The sequence below is a fragment of the Periplaneta americana genome, chromosome 4, assembly GCF_040183065.1.
Source record: "Periplaneta americana isolate PAMFEO1 chromosome 4, P.americana_PAMFEO1_priV1, whole genome shotgun sequence".
In the NCBI taxonomy this organism is placed as follows: Eukaryota; Metazoa; Arthropoda; class Insecta; order Blattodea; family Blattidae; genus Periplaneta; species Periplaneta americana.
In genome coordinates this window covers 117,305,435-117,322,027 of record NC_091120.1, presented here as the reverse complement: position 1 = coordinate 117,322,027, position 16,593 = coordinate 117,305,435, and the positions used below count along the sequence as shown (strand labels likewise).

Below are 16,593 nucleotides of genomic sequence, written 5' to 3'. Positions count from 1 at the left end.
TAAATTAAATAATAATTTAAATAAGCTGACTTTAAATGTCAACAATGATGTACCTTACATATAGGGGTAGTATAGTACTTCCAGCGATCACCATCCTACCTTTTTCTGGATCTGAAATCTTCCAAATTTTTTTACACCCTTAACCAGTTAAATAGTCTCTAGTTGTTTCATTTATTGCTCAGAATGCTGGATCTTCTCTAATTTTACTTAATTCATATCCACGCTCATCGCTGTCATTACTTTCATTACGTGAACTCTGATTCATATTATCTTTGTTTCACTTTCGCAATTAGTTGTAAGAGAAATCATATGAAGAATGCTGAAGATGTCTTTGCATTTGTTTATGTTTCATTTTTACCATCCTGAAGGAAGCTCGTTTATGTGCTACATTAAAATAAATTTGTTTCTTTTCTAATTTAAGTTCTGACTCTTTTCTTATTCATTCCCACTTAATCGTTTCACACCGTAACTTAATAATTAATAACTTAAGACTGTTGTAATCTAGAAATCACAGTCGTCCATCTTTAAGCACATCATTGCTTGTGTAGGCTGAAGGTTGATAATATTATGATACGAGTAATATTGTGATAGTTCTTTTTGAGAATTTATTACAATTTTACTGAGCGAGAGAAGGATCGGTTTTGTGCAGAAACTTATGCATATCTTGTTGGTATCACTTGTGACGTTCAGACCTGTCTTGGAACAGTTGACTAAATAACAATCCTATAGTATAACACACTAGTTAATGTCAACTCCAGTTATAGTGAACCTCTGCGGACTATCATATTTCGTTCACTATATCCGAGGTTCACTAAATCCGAAATGTCTCTCCTCTAACCTTAAATGGCAGGAATGAAATTGTGAATAAAAAATAAAATACTATACAGTAATTAAAATATTTCATTTTTGTGGAATGGATAACACTGTATATTGTACACTGTTACTCACAGTTGATTTACTTAAACTATGCTGTAGAGCCACGTCTGTTTGCAAAAAACCACGTTCAATGTCACTTATAATATTGCCTTATCTTCCAAAGAAAACACTTCACACTTCGACATTTTTATATAGTACATTCACTGTTTGAATACTAGACACAGCCTGATCAGGTAGAAATGACAAACGCTTTTACGGTGTGACTCCGTACTCAGCCTTGGAATTTCCCGGGTCACGTAATGGAAAATGGGAGGGGGTTCATGGAATTTGAAAGTCATCGGAATCTTACTGTACCTTCATTTATGCCCTGGACATAATGTCCGTCCCCTTTTAATAAAAGAAGACAATTTCATTTTCCATTGTCATAATGGAAATGTTTCTGAGAACAAAAGGCAACCCTTTGACAGTGGAGGATAAGAAATAACAATCGAGTAGTGTGCCTGAGAACAGAATGACAACCATTCGACGGTGGAGTGAGGCAAGGTCGTCACGCGTTGCCTGGATTTTTCAGTACAGTTCATTGTCTAGGAATCACTAATCCTATTTTTGTCCTTTGACCAAAGGAGTAAGACACTGAGAATGTTGTTCTCAACACATTCTTTCAATTTTATACACGAAGGTCTGACTTCAAATAAGAATTTGTCAGGATACAACTCTTGTAACTTCAATTTTAAGTTCACTAACCCAAGCGAGGATTCACTATAAACGGAAATAATAATCTACTTTTTAATTTATTCAGGTCGGGACCAACGATTTAGGTTCACTATAGCCGAATGTTCACTATAACCGAGTTCACTATATCCAGAGTTGTCTATTTGTGTGCAGCAGCATTTATTAATGCAAGAACAATACAAAAAGTGCTTGATGTATGTGCATATTATAAAGTAATGACAACTATGTGATAAAATGTCTTTTCAGTGCTACTCAGTTACTTTTTACATTACTGATAGTTTCTGAGCCATTTTCACACACATCATACCAGGGAGCAGTTTCTAAGACAAAAAGCGCTTTGGGCGGCAAGGGAATACCTTTGGTAAATTTTGATTGAGGTATGCCTAAACCTCTTTCTAATCTCAACGGTTCTAACGTTTTTGCATAGCTCTCCTCAATTATTTCAATCTGCATATTCATTTTCTTCCTTTTTAGAGCTGCTTCTTTCTCTTCCCAGTCAACTTCGCTCTTCTTTCTGTTATACTGGCAACACTGATGTGAACGGAATCTTCTGTCTGTCGCAGCCACAGCTGCAGCCACCATCATTGTCGTCGTCGTCATTGTTGTTGTGATAGTGGTGGTGTTCATCTCTTCATCGGCATCATCTCAATGGCTGGCCGATTCCAATGTTTCTGAACGGTCAAGGCCAGTAACAGAACGGCTGTCCCGTCCCAGGATATCCAGAAGCATGTGGTCAACATCAGACAGCTTGGCGTCTTTGCCTCCCCCACTAGCTACCAGTCTGCCGTCTGTTGTCAATTTTTTTCTGATAAATACAATTGTGGCTTAAGTTTCGTGACATTTTAAAGACATGTTTTATAAAATATGATTTGAAACTACAGATGGCATATGAAATATTGTACGAGTATATGAGATGAAGAATAATAAATATGAAATTGTCATGTATAAAGAAGTTATCATGTAAAACAATAATCTGAAATGTTTAACTATTTTATGTTGAAGTGAGCTAGAAATAGATGAACAAATATAATGACATTACTTTGTATTGTGCATGAACTTGTATACATTGCGAAATGAATATGTATGAATAATGTATTTAAATTATACTTTAATATACTAATGAACACTACTGTTACTAATATAATAATCATAATAATGCATCAGTTACTGCGAAATTTTCTTGTGGTGTTAAGGGTTGTGTATCACAGAATTTTTAACAACGAGAAAATCGTATAGTTCAATCAATCATACTCGTACTTGCACAAAACGTTTTAATTGTGGAGGATAGAAATTCAGATTCTAAAAGTGATATATTTCGAAATGTATAAGTTTTATGTAGAAGTAATACTCAACAATATCCTGCAAACTTCTCTATATACAGAATGACATAAAATATTATAGGCCTACAATATATATTCGGTTAAAACTAATTAAAAAAAAACAGTAAAAATACTATGCGAGTATAGGAAATGAAGAAAAATAGAAAGTTGTAATAAGTAAAGAAATTATAATTTAAAATAATCATGATAAATATTTAAGTATTTTATGTTGAAGACAGATAGTAATAGATGAACAAACATGATGTTGCCTTGTATTTTGCATGAACTTCTGTAGGTAGTGGGTACGTAGAACAAAACTAATATCCAACTCATACAACATCGTGAAATGAATATGTATGAAAACTGTATTTAAATAATAATTTAATATACAAATCACTACTACTGTTCCTAGTACAATCATAATAATGCATCAGATACTGTGAAATTCACCACTGACGTGTGACTTGTTTTTCATAGAATTTTTAAGGAATGGAAAATTCGGATAGTTAAATCAATCATACTCGTACTTGAACTGAACGTTAAAATTTGGCAAGGTAGAAACTTAGATTCTAAAAGTTATATATATTTTGAAAAGTATACATTTCATGTAAAAATTGAACTTGGCAAGATCCTAAAAATTTCTCTGGTTACACGGAAACAAAATATGTTATACACTATAAGCCTATATTCGGTTAAAATTAATAATCAGGAAAACAGTAATAAATTCTATCCAGTACTAATCAATACATTTTACATTACTTTCCCTGGTATTTTTCTTCAGGTCTTGCCAAAACGTGCCCCTCGTATACGGAATTCTTTACCAGCAGAAACTAACCCAAGAGCACACGATTTCGTATGGATCTTCATCTGTGCTGCTGCTTTATCTTGCATTGTGCACTTATAAAATGAACCAAAAAATATTTCTTTATTTTCTTTAATGTCAGCCAAGACAGCAATCTTACTACCATTATGCGCTATGATCATGTATGTACTGGCACTGGCTTGAAAGTTGACATCACTTTAGCACCTCCTTCTGCAATTGTATTTATCCTTATACAAATGTAATAAAACTTCGTGAAACACATGTTGCACAAGTGTTGTCAAAACTGAAGACCGTACTTGTACAGGGACATCATTTTATTTTTACTAACATTTTTAATATTAACCTGGCTATATCTTTGGATTAAAGGTCTAAAACCGGGAACACCGCTTGCTCCCCCTTCCAAGACTGGAGTTCGATGATACTGGCATAAAATACAAATCACTTTACTAGGTATAGGAGGGAAGAAAAGTAGTTCATCCATTTATGTAAAGTAGGAAATATCGCAATTTTGAGTTTGATAATTTTCATTAGGTTTTTGTTTAATCAAAATACAGTACTGTATTAACACTTAGGGCCGTATTCATAGATATTTTTAGCGCGGGCTTTCGGTGGATTATCAGCGTTTTTCGTATTCATAAACCAGTGTTAGCGATAGGATATGATTTGAATTCTGTACTAGTAACCAGTGGATAGCCGGGGCTAGCTTAGTACGCTCGTAGAGCGTGCTGACAAATGTCTATGAATAGCACCCTTAGTGTTCTTACTCACGAATTGAGCTATCCATTCGGACGTATTAATTATGCAGTGTATATTGTACTGTTACAGCACATTAGAGTACAATATAGAGAATGAAGTTAAATTGAAAAATAATCATAATATCGATATTTAAATACATTTTTGAAAATCGTGGTCGTTCATTTCGATACAGGCTTCAGTTCTTTTGTGCATATTATCGCACTACAGACTATTGTACCTAATTCCAATTACCACTTTCGTCCTTCGTACTAGTAACTCATGTTGAAATAATTCTGTACTTACTCTATAAAAGAGTACCTTACGTACTGTAAATTTAATCTTCACTTCTGCCCTATCCGAAAAGATAAAATTACTCAGAAATGCCATCTACTGTCCGTTGGAAGTGGTTTTGTCGCAGGGTCGTAGAAAGGGGGAGGGGAAATCACGTGACAGTTAATTACTTAACGAGACCCTTTTATTTAAGTTATTTTAAACAGTTGTATAATATTACATAGACGTCCAATTCCTAACAGAAATTAATGTTTTCAGAAAAGAGCTAAGACAGCCCAGCTACTAGACTTTACAGAGGGGCGAACAGAAGCAGATGGAGGAAACCGGGATGCGACGTAGGCAAACGGACGACAGTACCTGTGCGAAAATATGATTCGATATTGAAAGCTCTTTCGTCACTGGAAAACGCGAACATATTTCTGGAACGTACTATACTCACTAACTCAGTACTGCATACGCGGCCTTGGTTCTGTGTGGTGAACGGTTGGAAGTTTACTAGTAGAGGGGGTGAAGTGAAGTACATTCAAAAACTCAGGTACAATAAAAATTGAAGTAAAAATAAAATGATGTCCCTGTACAATTGTAAATTTTAACTTGTTCTTTCGTGAAATAGGATCCTGATCTTTTGTACACGGCAGCATCTGAACACCGCAACTGGTCACACGTTCACTTGACATTTAATTAGTGTATTCACTTAGTCAATATGCAAACATGCTCTATGTTTATGGATTTTGTGATGGCAATGCATTGGCTGCTGTTGAGGAATACAGACGACGTTTTCCCATTCGAAAGGTTCCATCTAGCTGTGTGTTCTCCGGTGTTTATCGGATGTTATCTGAAATTGGCAAGGTGATAGTGTTTCATTGAAGAGAAAGACAACGGGTACCGGTACCTGATATGAATTTACAATAAAGTCATGTAATCCATAAGAACGACAACTTTAGTAATTTGTCTTGTGCAGTTATTTTATTTTCTTACTGATTTGTACTTAATCATGAAATAAACTTATTACAACAGCACAAGATGCAGCATTTTCAATAAAATATCATACAACAGTGTTCTAAAACGTAGAAATACGTCTACGAGTGTAATGCCTCTCTCTATTTTGAAGTTCGCCATCAATAACTTTCCAACCGTTACATTTCGGACATAGGTATATAGGTTAAATCAATGTAGATTAGCCCAAACTATATTATCCTGAAGTATTTTATATTTTACATCCTCCTGAGACACTGTATGCATTTTTAAATTTAAAATTGTTCGAGTTAAATAGACGAGGGTATAAAGTGAAACAGATTAGAGCAGAGGTCTCCAAAAAGCGTATCGTCATTCGTGCTCTCGATGCTGCCCGCCGAACACAGTGTGCTGTAAGGCTAGAGAAGGGGAAGAGACTCGTACCTCAACAGATGGAAGCGATCAGTGGGGGCTCGCGGCAACGGTCTGCTTATGTTTACAAATAATAACATGAAAAGAATAAGAAATATGCGTTTGTATATTATTTTGACATACTATGAAGCTGGACGCCGTCTGTTGCTATTGCTATTCAACCTCTTCTGTTCTATGGTGCCTTTCAGTGCCTGGAAAAGATCTTCTAAATTTGTATTTTGTAATTACATCTAGAAGACATTCAGACACAGTAAAATGTTCATTTCCTCGGATGAAAATGGCTAGGTGCGCTTTGTCATTTCTATCTGTGCTTTCGTTCAATGCAAGTGAGTAAGCTACAAACTGGTTAATTGTGGTTTCGACTTCAGATTCAATTACATTTACAATCTTCAAATTCCTTCGTTGAACTGTAATTGGAAACAATTTCATTTTCTTAAACTTGACTTTGTTCAGGACACAGTATTTTAGTAACGTCCAGTATGCACGATTTTACAAATGATGCTTCTGTAAAGGGCTTAATTGATTTTCCAATATTCCAAGTTAGAACATAGCTAGCAAGAAGTTTTTTTGTTTAAGACTGAGGACACATGTGTGATTTGTGTTTGTATTTTCTTGTTTTATATTTATCAAAATATTTGTAGGCCTACGCATTTCACCTACAATTAAGCGAACAACTATATGTTTGTCAAGCGGAACTGAGTGTAAACATATTGTAATATACTGATTATTATGTATAACCAACAGTTATACAGATAGCTCCAAAATAAATTATTTTCACATGTCCAACATGCCTGTAATTGTATGATATTCTTTGTGAAGAGTCGAGTATTGTCGTCGCATGCTGAATTTTAACACATCCTTAATAATTTTCGAACAAATTAATTATTTCACATTCTCCCCACTAACACAAACAAATTTCTCTTCCTATTCATCCTTGAATGTAACTACGTCCATGATTAGAAGACATTGTGAAACGATGGAACACTCCGATCAACACAATGATAATGGCAGTCCGCCACTGCTCTTCGTTTGAGCATAAACATTGAGTACAGTAGAGGTGGGATGGGTGAGGCGGAGCGCGCTCATTACGTACTGGCTTCGGTTCCGTCCAGGGGCTTACTCGCGAGTAGGCTTTTGGTGACGTCTGGATTAGAGTATACAAAATATTTTGGTATACATCTCTGCAGTTACCTCATTTTTCGTAAAATTGTTACTTAGATCACATTGGCTCTAACGGCCTCAATTCTGTAATATTATAAGCCAAGTGGCTACAGGACTAAGGCGATATATCTGTCAATACGAATCTGGTGGCAATGTAATTTTTCAGAAATTTCTTGAAGTTGAAGTAGATGGATAGGCCTACTGTGTAGTCGTATGGTGGGCATGATGTTAGACCACCGATTGGGACAAAGCAGAACGAACATGAGACACAGTTTCTTTGGGATTGCTATAACGTAGTTGAGGAATGAAGCTTTGGCCCTTTTCTTTCTCACTCTTGTGAAGTTGTTGAAGCAAAAGAAGGTATTTATACAATGTATTTGCTTAATACAATACATAATGGCCATTGGACAAGATACACACCCAGTATATCTTGGAGAAGATTAGTATTTACTTCTCTGGCGGGAATCAAGCTCGGGGTCGCTTAATTAGTAGCCGGATACGCCATAGAGAAGTTCTTAGTTGCGTTTCGAGTACCGGTAAAATATTTATGTTTGACACTCGTAATAGCAGTAGTTGATCTGGCATTGTTAAATGGACGATTGTGTAGGCAGAATAGTACCTAATTCTTTCAGAGTTGTAGACTGTGATCCCCTCAACGCCCTGAATGGTTTAAAAATAAATATAAATATAAATTAGGGTTTATGGACTTATCATTGACTTTTTATAACGCGAATGCAATCAATAATCAACTGAAGAGCGAGCCAATACAATTTCTACATCATAAAAATCACTAGAGGTCTATTTTGTACACCAACATAATGTGTAATCAGTTTTTTTGCCCTAGTCTCCCCCATCCACCACTAATAACTCATTTCCCCCAGCACTTCGATAAATATGCATGGCACGTAGCGCGGATCGGAACCAGTTGGAATGTCGGAAACTGAGTCCGGGACGATGGGAGAACGGACGGGGAGGGAAACTAATGCAGTCTCTTCCGTTATTGAGTGTTGATGTTTACATTTGTAACGAGGTCCGCGGCACTAGCTTTACCTTGCATAATTTATTCTTGGGAGGCGGAGAAAGAAAGAAGGTGCATGCTAAAAATAGAACATTATAGGATCGGGTATCGTCACTTCAGTACTTCAGCGTTCTCGGAACTTCATACAAATGCGTCATTTCCACCTGTTTTACGCCGAAGTTTTTTTGTGTGCATTGTATGTGTGTGCACACGAAGTTGGAGTTCTGAATGATTATTTATTTATTTTACTTTGATGTAATTGTTGGAGTTTTGATTTTCTCATAGAGTGTAAAATACAGAAGGAATGTTGTGACGCCACCGGTTCAGAATTTTAATGAATGTTGTTCCAACAGCACTGTCACGTTGTTCAGTTAGGTACACCAAACGAGTTATGAATAATTTTTTTTTTTTCCATATTTATAAACCCTATTTTACATATAGTATATTAGGGTTATATTTTAAACTAATCATAACAAATTGAAACTTACAGACTACCATACAATAAATATACACTTGTAAGAGTGTAACATATATAAATTAATTAGATTAATGTCTTGAAATTACAGTCGAAAAACATAGAGAATTAAACATGAATAGCATGTTGCACTTATAGATAATATTATGACACTTAGCTAATATACACACACACATACATACATACATACATACATACATACATACATACATACATGCTTACTTACGTATGTAGAGACATAACATATAGATACATACGGTGAATAAACATTAATTTGATTGAAGGCTTGAAATTATAATCGAAATACCTAGAGAATTTAACATGAATAGACATGTTGAACTTGTAGATCATATTAAGACATTTCGCTAAAATATGTACATTTGTAGACATAATATAACAACATGTAGACATATATTTATAAATATACACATGCATACATACATACATACATACATACATACATACATACATACACTCACACACAGATACATATATATATATATTATATATATTATATATGTATATATATATATATATATATATATATATATATATATACACACACACACACAGCAAGATGTACGTCAGTAACAGATAATTGGAAAGGATGAACAATATTAAATACCTTGGACATTCATTATCACTTACACATGACTTTGATATACAAAATAAATTTACCAAATTTACAAAAACATAATGCATAATAAATACAATTTAAAACCATCATTTATTTAGAATTACACACGAATCGCAGTTAAAAAAGAACTCTTGCCCGACAGTTTTAATCGCTGCCGAGATGGACTTCATGAGACACAAAATGGAACCACGAAAGAAATAATGATATCCTGAAATAACTCAAAGTCGAATCAATATTACAATATGTTAATCATTTCAAAAGGATGGATAGAACACTGATACCGAAACAAATCCCGCAGTACGCTCCTCGTGAAAGAAAATTTGTTGGTCGCCCTGCTAAGAGTTGGACTGACGTGAGACCTTAACAGACCATCTAGTCTAATACATGTTTTGGATTATCATGATGATAAAGATGAAATTATAACCTTGAATATATAAGATGTATGAATTTGACGAAACGTTTGTAGCAACAGTGCTTTTGAAAAACAGTGCATATTGGTTGCTCATAGGTTATTTTACAGTTTAGAGCATGGGCAGTAAGGTATTGTCTTTGCATGTAAAATATAGGACATTCAAACAGTAGATGTTCAACCGACTGAATATCTCCACACGAGCACATCGATTCTTCTCCAGTCTTAATTTTGAATCGTTCAAAATAAGCTCCAAATTTATCATGACCTGATATAAATTGTGTACTAATAAAGTTTGGAGAGTAAATTTTGCATTTCAGTCGATCATATACCTGAGGAAAAAATAGGTTTTTGGTGACTGAACCTTTATCACTTGTAGACCAGTGTGAATTCCAATTAGAAGTAATATGTTCTTTCATTTTACATTTGATATATGAGATTGGGCACTCTATGTATGAATAGGGTATGTCTGCGGAAGCAGCTTCTTTCGCAAGTTCGTCTGCTCGTTCATTGCCTACAATACCTGTGTGTCCTCTAACCCAGGATAGGCATATGTGATTATTGTGATTTTTAAATTCAGACCTTATATCCAAAGCAATGGGGTGAAGATTCCTATTGTTTCTAACTGACAGAAGTGCTGCTTGTGAATCAGACAGTATGCAGGAGTTCGTTTTGTTGATAGTACTCCATCTTATTGCTTGAAGTATGGCAAATAGTTCAGCTTGGTACACACTGCATACTGGTGCTAATCGATATTTAGAATAAAATATTTCTGTACCATTATTAAAAGCGGTAAAAGCACAACCTACAAATCTCTTGCCATCTTCTCCCTGTGTTCGAGAACCATCTGTGTATATATACACATCGTGCTTGCAAAGGCATCTTGAATTTACAACAGGATGGAGATGATTTCTTGGATGACCCAATGAGAGAAAATTAGCTCTTTGTTCAATTTCGTATTGAACACCTTCGTCAAGAAATAATTTACCCTGTTTATAACTAAGGAGCTCAGTTCTTGCAATGGCAGTTAAATAAAATAATAATTATGGGTCTCTTTTCTTTGGTGTAACTGTTGAGATTTTCATTTTTTCATAATGTGAAAAAGTGACAATTTCATGATTTGTGAATTAAAAAAAAATAATTGTAATTGAAGTAGGCTACGATACACAGTTTCTATATCCCTGATGATGAAAAAGGTAAGCCTATCTCTCTGTTTGTCTATCCTCCCATATGACATTTTATTTGTGCCAACTGCGGTATACGAAACAATAACGCTGCGCGTTCAAATTTCGCCAAGGATAGATATTTGTACTTGTGTGTGTGTGTGTGTGTGTGTGTATGTATGTATGTATGTATGTATGTATGTATGTATGTATGTATGTATGTATGTATTGTGACTTTAAAATTAAAAAACAATGTAGTTTTATTCTTACAACAATAACTCTTCACTTTCTACAATTTAATTCTACTCCCGTCAACAATGGGATTTCCACTCCACACAGTAACACAGTATTCGTTATTGCACTCCACAGACGACAATGACAATTTACTTGGATTATTGAGAACAACAATGAACTGTTAATTTTAACTAATGTTCACAGACCACTATTTACAAATCAGAACTGTCAGTTCTCAGTTCACAGTTCGTTGCCTTGGCTAATTTCTTCTAACTCAGTCACTCGAGTTCACAGTATCTCGAACCCCAGACCTTCAGAGACAGTCCACTGAACTTCGAACTCAGGTCCCCCAACTGCGGTCCACTGCATTCGAACTCAAGTCTTCCAACTGCGTTGCTTCCGCTTAGACCCTCGGACAGTTGCGGACACACACTCAAGTCGAACTTCGGTCTCGAAGCTGGCTTCACTGCTACACAAGACTGGCTGGCTTCCTGACCAAAAACTGAAAACTCTCGAAGGCTGGTTTCCTTTTATTTGCTAGGCAACACTTCGCGAGCCTTCTATTTCTGGTCGTTTCCGTCACTAGACGATTCGGTTTCGAGAATAATCTGTCACGCTGCTGCTCCCCCCTTCACTTCGCACAGCAGTTTGCTTTCTTCCCCTCTCGGCAAGCACCAGATGCGCGCGCAACCTGCCCGAACCACGGCCGACCTAGCCCTTCCTCCGCCGGTCGTGAGATCTAATCTCACTTGGCCGTCACAGTATGTATGTATGTATGTATGTATGTATGTATGTATGTATGTATGTATGTATGTATGTATGTATGTATGTACAAATGACTCGCTTCAATATTAGGGCAACTGCTATTTACTCAGTTTTATGCGGTTATACAGAAATTAAATACATCAAAACTGTATCACAAGAAATAAAAGAAACTTCCACTTGTGATGCATCTTATAACATAATGAACTAATTCTATAATACAATCTAACTTTAACTGAAATGGTTTTTTTCTTTGCTATATATTTATCACAGCCACTTTAATATTCGGACAAAATATAAAACAAAATTGAATAAAATAAAATATAAGCGTATACTTGTGACTAAGAAATAAGCCCTAGTAGACTATTTGGTGATGTCCATTCTGTTTTATCACAGTTTCCAGTCTCTTCAGCATGAAGACAATTAATTTTTCCATATTTTAACGATCAATTTTGTCCCATTGTTCTTTGAATCTTCTCCTGAGTTCTTTCTTTCAAATTTCCTGATCCTGGCATCAAGTTCCTGCCACAAATTCTCAATAGATTGATATCAGGTGACTGACGTGGAGTGGAGATCACTTTTGGACAATTACGAAGTAGCCAAGCCCTCACATTATAAGCCTATGTTTCGGATCGTTGTCCTGATACAAACGGAAAATCTAGTTTCTCTGCGCTACTGTGTAAATTATTCCTCAGGATATTCAAATAGTCCATATGATTCATTGTGTGTTTTATAAATTCCATTTTTCCGACTCCAGCTGAAGAAAAACAACCCCATAACATGACATTTCCACAACCATATTATACTGTTGGTCTCATGCTCTTAGGATTGAGTTCCTCATTCGGTTTCCACGAAACATATCTTCTTCCATCCGATGTAAACACGTTGAACTTGCTCTTACTTGAAAATATTACACTTCGCCACCAATTCTCATCATTCTTTACGTGTACTTATACTTTCACTAATAAAAGACTTCTTCCTTACCACTCTTCCATTGTATCCGACTTTCCTTCTTATGTCTACTCACAGTTTCAGGGTGCACAGGCTATCCTGTTTCTTGATTAAGTTCGGCGGTTAGTTTCGATGCACTCAGTTTTGGTTCTACGTTGATTTTTCTGATGAGAAGACTTTTTTTCTCTTCTGATGAGAATTTTTGGTGGACCTTTTTGAAATGTAGAATCTATTCTAACCTCTTTTTCATGTCTTATTATACCATGAACTGTACATTTGCACATTTGCAACATCTGTGCAATTTTCCTTTCAGAGCGACCTTTTACGTGATGAAAAATCACAAGCTGGCGTTGTTTAAATGTCGTATTTATTCCTTTGCGTCCCATTTTAGTGCTGTGTGTACAGTATTGCCACTGTCTTTACAGAAACTGAACACAGCAATAGAGGACAGGTAAGACAAGCCACTCCTACCCCTTCTTCTAGTACAACCATGGGGAAAAATGGCTCCGAAGGGCCACTGCAATCAAAGCCTCCTTACCTCACTCCACCGACAATCCCCTCCGCCTGGTGCTTCGAACAGACACGCTTCATTCAGTGGCGGGTATGGCTTCGATCTCGGGACGTCAGTTTCAAAAAGAGTGACAGAAAGAATTTTTAGTTACTTACAAAAAAAAGTCTGCTGCTTAATATGTGGGTTTAAAATTGCGCATATAAAACGATTCAATATTAAACGCAACTTTGATCGGAAGCATAAAGCGGACTTCGATGATCTTACAAGTATTTATTTATTTACAATTTTAAAAGCTATTTTCGTAATATTTGTGAAAAGATGCAAAACAAGATATGTTTACGGTATTTTCGGGGTTTAGTTACTTATTATTTTATTAAGTATCTGGAACTGAACTTGCTTATTTAAAACTTTGAGTGCATATTAGGCCTACTTGATGCGTCCTCTTTCAAAGAATTATTTTCATAAGTAACTGCAATGAACAAGGAGATGTGTCTGTTCAAAATTAATTTGTATTTTATGTTACTCAAGCATCATAGCCGCTATAGAGCTGCAAAGGAGCATTCCAGTAAAGTGTTTAGGTAAAAATGGATTGGATCTTTTTAAATACCTAAATTCCCTAATCTGCGCGCATTTGCAATGCGTATTGTATATATGTTTGGCTCAACTTACTGTTGTTTGCATTTTTACCCCCAAAATGAATATGACCAAAAGTATCTCCAGGTCTAGGATCACAGACATGCATTTTAGTTTCAGCATTACTGTTGAGTTGTTCTACTTCAGAGCTTGAGTTGTTCTACTTTAGAGCCAAATATATCCTTTTTAGTTAATAACAACCTAATAACAGGAGGTGGCTGTAATAATTATTGTATGGCACATGTACTTCATATAAACAAAAGACTATAAGGATTTTGAAACAAGAAATAACTGCGGAGAAATTACTGATGCGCAAGGTGTGTCGAACCCACCACTGCACTTGACATAGCAAACAACTGTGTTACCCCTCGCCTGCCAATCAAACGAATGTGGGGTGAGTAGGAACGTTCCCTCCCCCATAGCTGTTCTAGTAGATGCGAAATGTAAACAAAGGAAGAAATGTGTACAATGATGAGTTGCCCGAACTTTAAAGTGGAGTATATTCATTCGATATGCATGAAATGAAAAATGTAACGCAAACATATCATGGTTTAGGGTTCTAATTTTTTAAATATCAATATAGTACCAATCTGTGAAATCATATTCTATAATTGCAGTTCATATTTTTGTTCAGGTGACAAAATTAAAGCCAAAAGTGGGGAAAACACATGTTGCCCGAATATTAAAGTGATGAACGGTATATTTGAAATCATTTTTCTTTCTTTGCTCATGAAATAACATTTAAGTATGGAAGTGAATAAATATGAAATAAAAAAATATAGGACTGCTCTAGGAAGAAATTTCATGCAAAAAAAAAAAAAAAAGGAAAGAAAAAAGGGGAGAAACACATTATTACTCACATTTTTCAAATTTTTTTTTCTTGAACTCTTCCGTTTGTAACTGCCACCAGAAACGTCTTCCTTGAGGTTTCAACAATAGTCTGGTAACATTTTCTTTACCGATTTTCCTGCATATCTTCTCTCCATGACATAAATACGAGGCGCGTCCATAAAGTACTTTCCCACTCGTCCCACAGCTAGCAAACCATATGTTGCGCGAAGCGACTGCGTTTACGTGATAGAGTAATGTCCTGGCATGGCGCATGCGCTAGCGGAACTTTGCGAGTGCTCTCAGTACATAACTTCGTTGCATTGGTTGAAGATGGACGCTTCTATTCTAGCTCCCGTCGCATGTGAAGTGCGATCAGTGATAAAGTTTTTGAATTCACAGGGCATAGCGTCGATTGAAATTTATCGTCAGCTGTGCCAGGTCTATAGGCCTAACGTCATGAGCAAGTAGATGGTGTGTTGCTCCACAAGGTCATCTGTGATGATGATTGGCCTCCCACTGCGCTCCTCGTCATGCACATTTTGGCGTCCTGCTGAAGATTGTCTACTGCAGCAACGCACCATCTGCTTGCTCATGACTTTAGGCCCATAGACCTGGCACAGCTGATGATAAATTTCAATCGGCGCTATGCCCTGTGAATTCAAAAGCTTTATCTCTGATCGCACTTCACACGCGGCGGGAGCTGGAATAGCGTCTATCTTCAACCAATGCAACGAAGCTACTGAGAGCATTCGGGAAGTTCCGCTAGCGCATGCGCCATGCCAGGACATTACTCTATCACGTACACGCAGTCGCTTCGCGCAATATATGGCTCGCTAACTGTGGGACGAGTGGGAAAGTTACTTTATGGCCGCGCCTCGTATCCTGGTGAAATCTCTCACCACATTTGTCACTAACCGCGCCCATGTTGGAGGGGGGGGGGAGAGTCTAAATGCGAGTGTAAAAAAGTGAATTTTCAAGGACATATTGCACTACGACTTCAACAAGTTCCTAATAAGTTCCTTGTACTTGTCAGCTTTCACATTTCCAAAAAGATATGAGACTACTTGTCTGAAAGCTAACTATGCACATTTTTTTATAGCAATTCCACAAAGTTGTCATCATGAATGATCTCACGGATTTGTGGCCCAATAAATATACCTTTTTTTAATTTACTATCACTGAATTTAGGAAATCTTTCCCTCAAGTACGCAAAACCCTGACCATGTTTATCCAAATCTTGTCATTCTCAACTACAGGGTGATTCTTAACGCTCTTCTCTCCAAGAATTAAGTTTTTTTTCGCATGGACAAATCCTCAATGTTGTAATGTATATCCTTTGCTCGGCTGTCCCATTCGCAAAGAAAGGAACAAAATTTTTTAAACCCAGACTGCATGCCTAAAAGTATACCAATCATCTTGAGGTCTCCGCATATCTGTCAACCATATTTGTAATAATTTGTTAGTTTTAATATTGCATCCATATTTTCATAATATATTTCCTTTATGCCGAAAGAATAGGCAAGGGCTACTTACCAATGGGTAGATATGAGTGCCATTAAGCCAACCACGTAAAGTTCGCGAACAATTACAACAAATTTTACCCAGAGCCCAGCTCTTTCCCTCGTCTGATAGTATTTCTCTGTGAC

At 36.2% G+C, this 16,593-nt stretch overlaps 1 protein-coding gene across 4 annotated transcripts in view; it reads left to right on the top strand.

Annotated features, from left to right (window-relative positions):
* The window catches only part of Smg5 (Smg5 nonsense mediated mRNA decay factor), a 535,039-nt gene that overhangs the window by 305,750 nt on the left and 212,696 nt on the right, over positions 1-16,593 (top strand). The window contains exon 12 of one of the 4 annotated variants that reach the window (XM_069823862.1): positions 2,172-2,352. The exons of the other annotated variants lie outside the window; for them this stretch is intronic. Coding sequence (XP_069679963.1) covers positions 2,172-2,219 — 48 coding nt within the window. The 3' untranslated portion in view covers positions 2,220-2,352. Of the gene's footprint in view, positions 1-2,171; positions 2,353-16,593 lie in introns of those variants that run through there. 4 annotated transcript variants of the gene reach the window in all.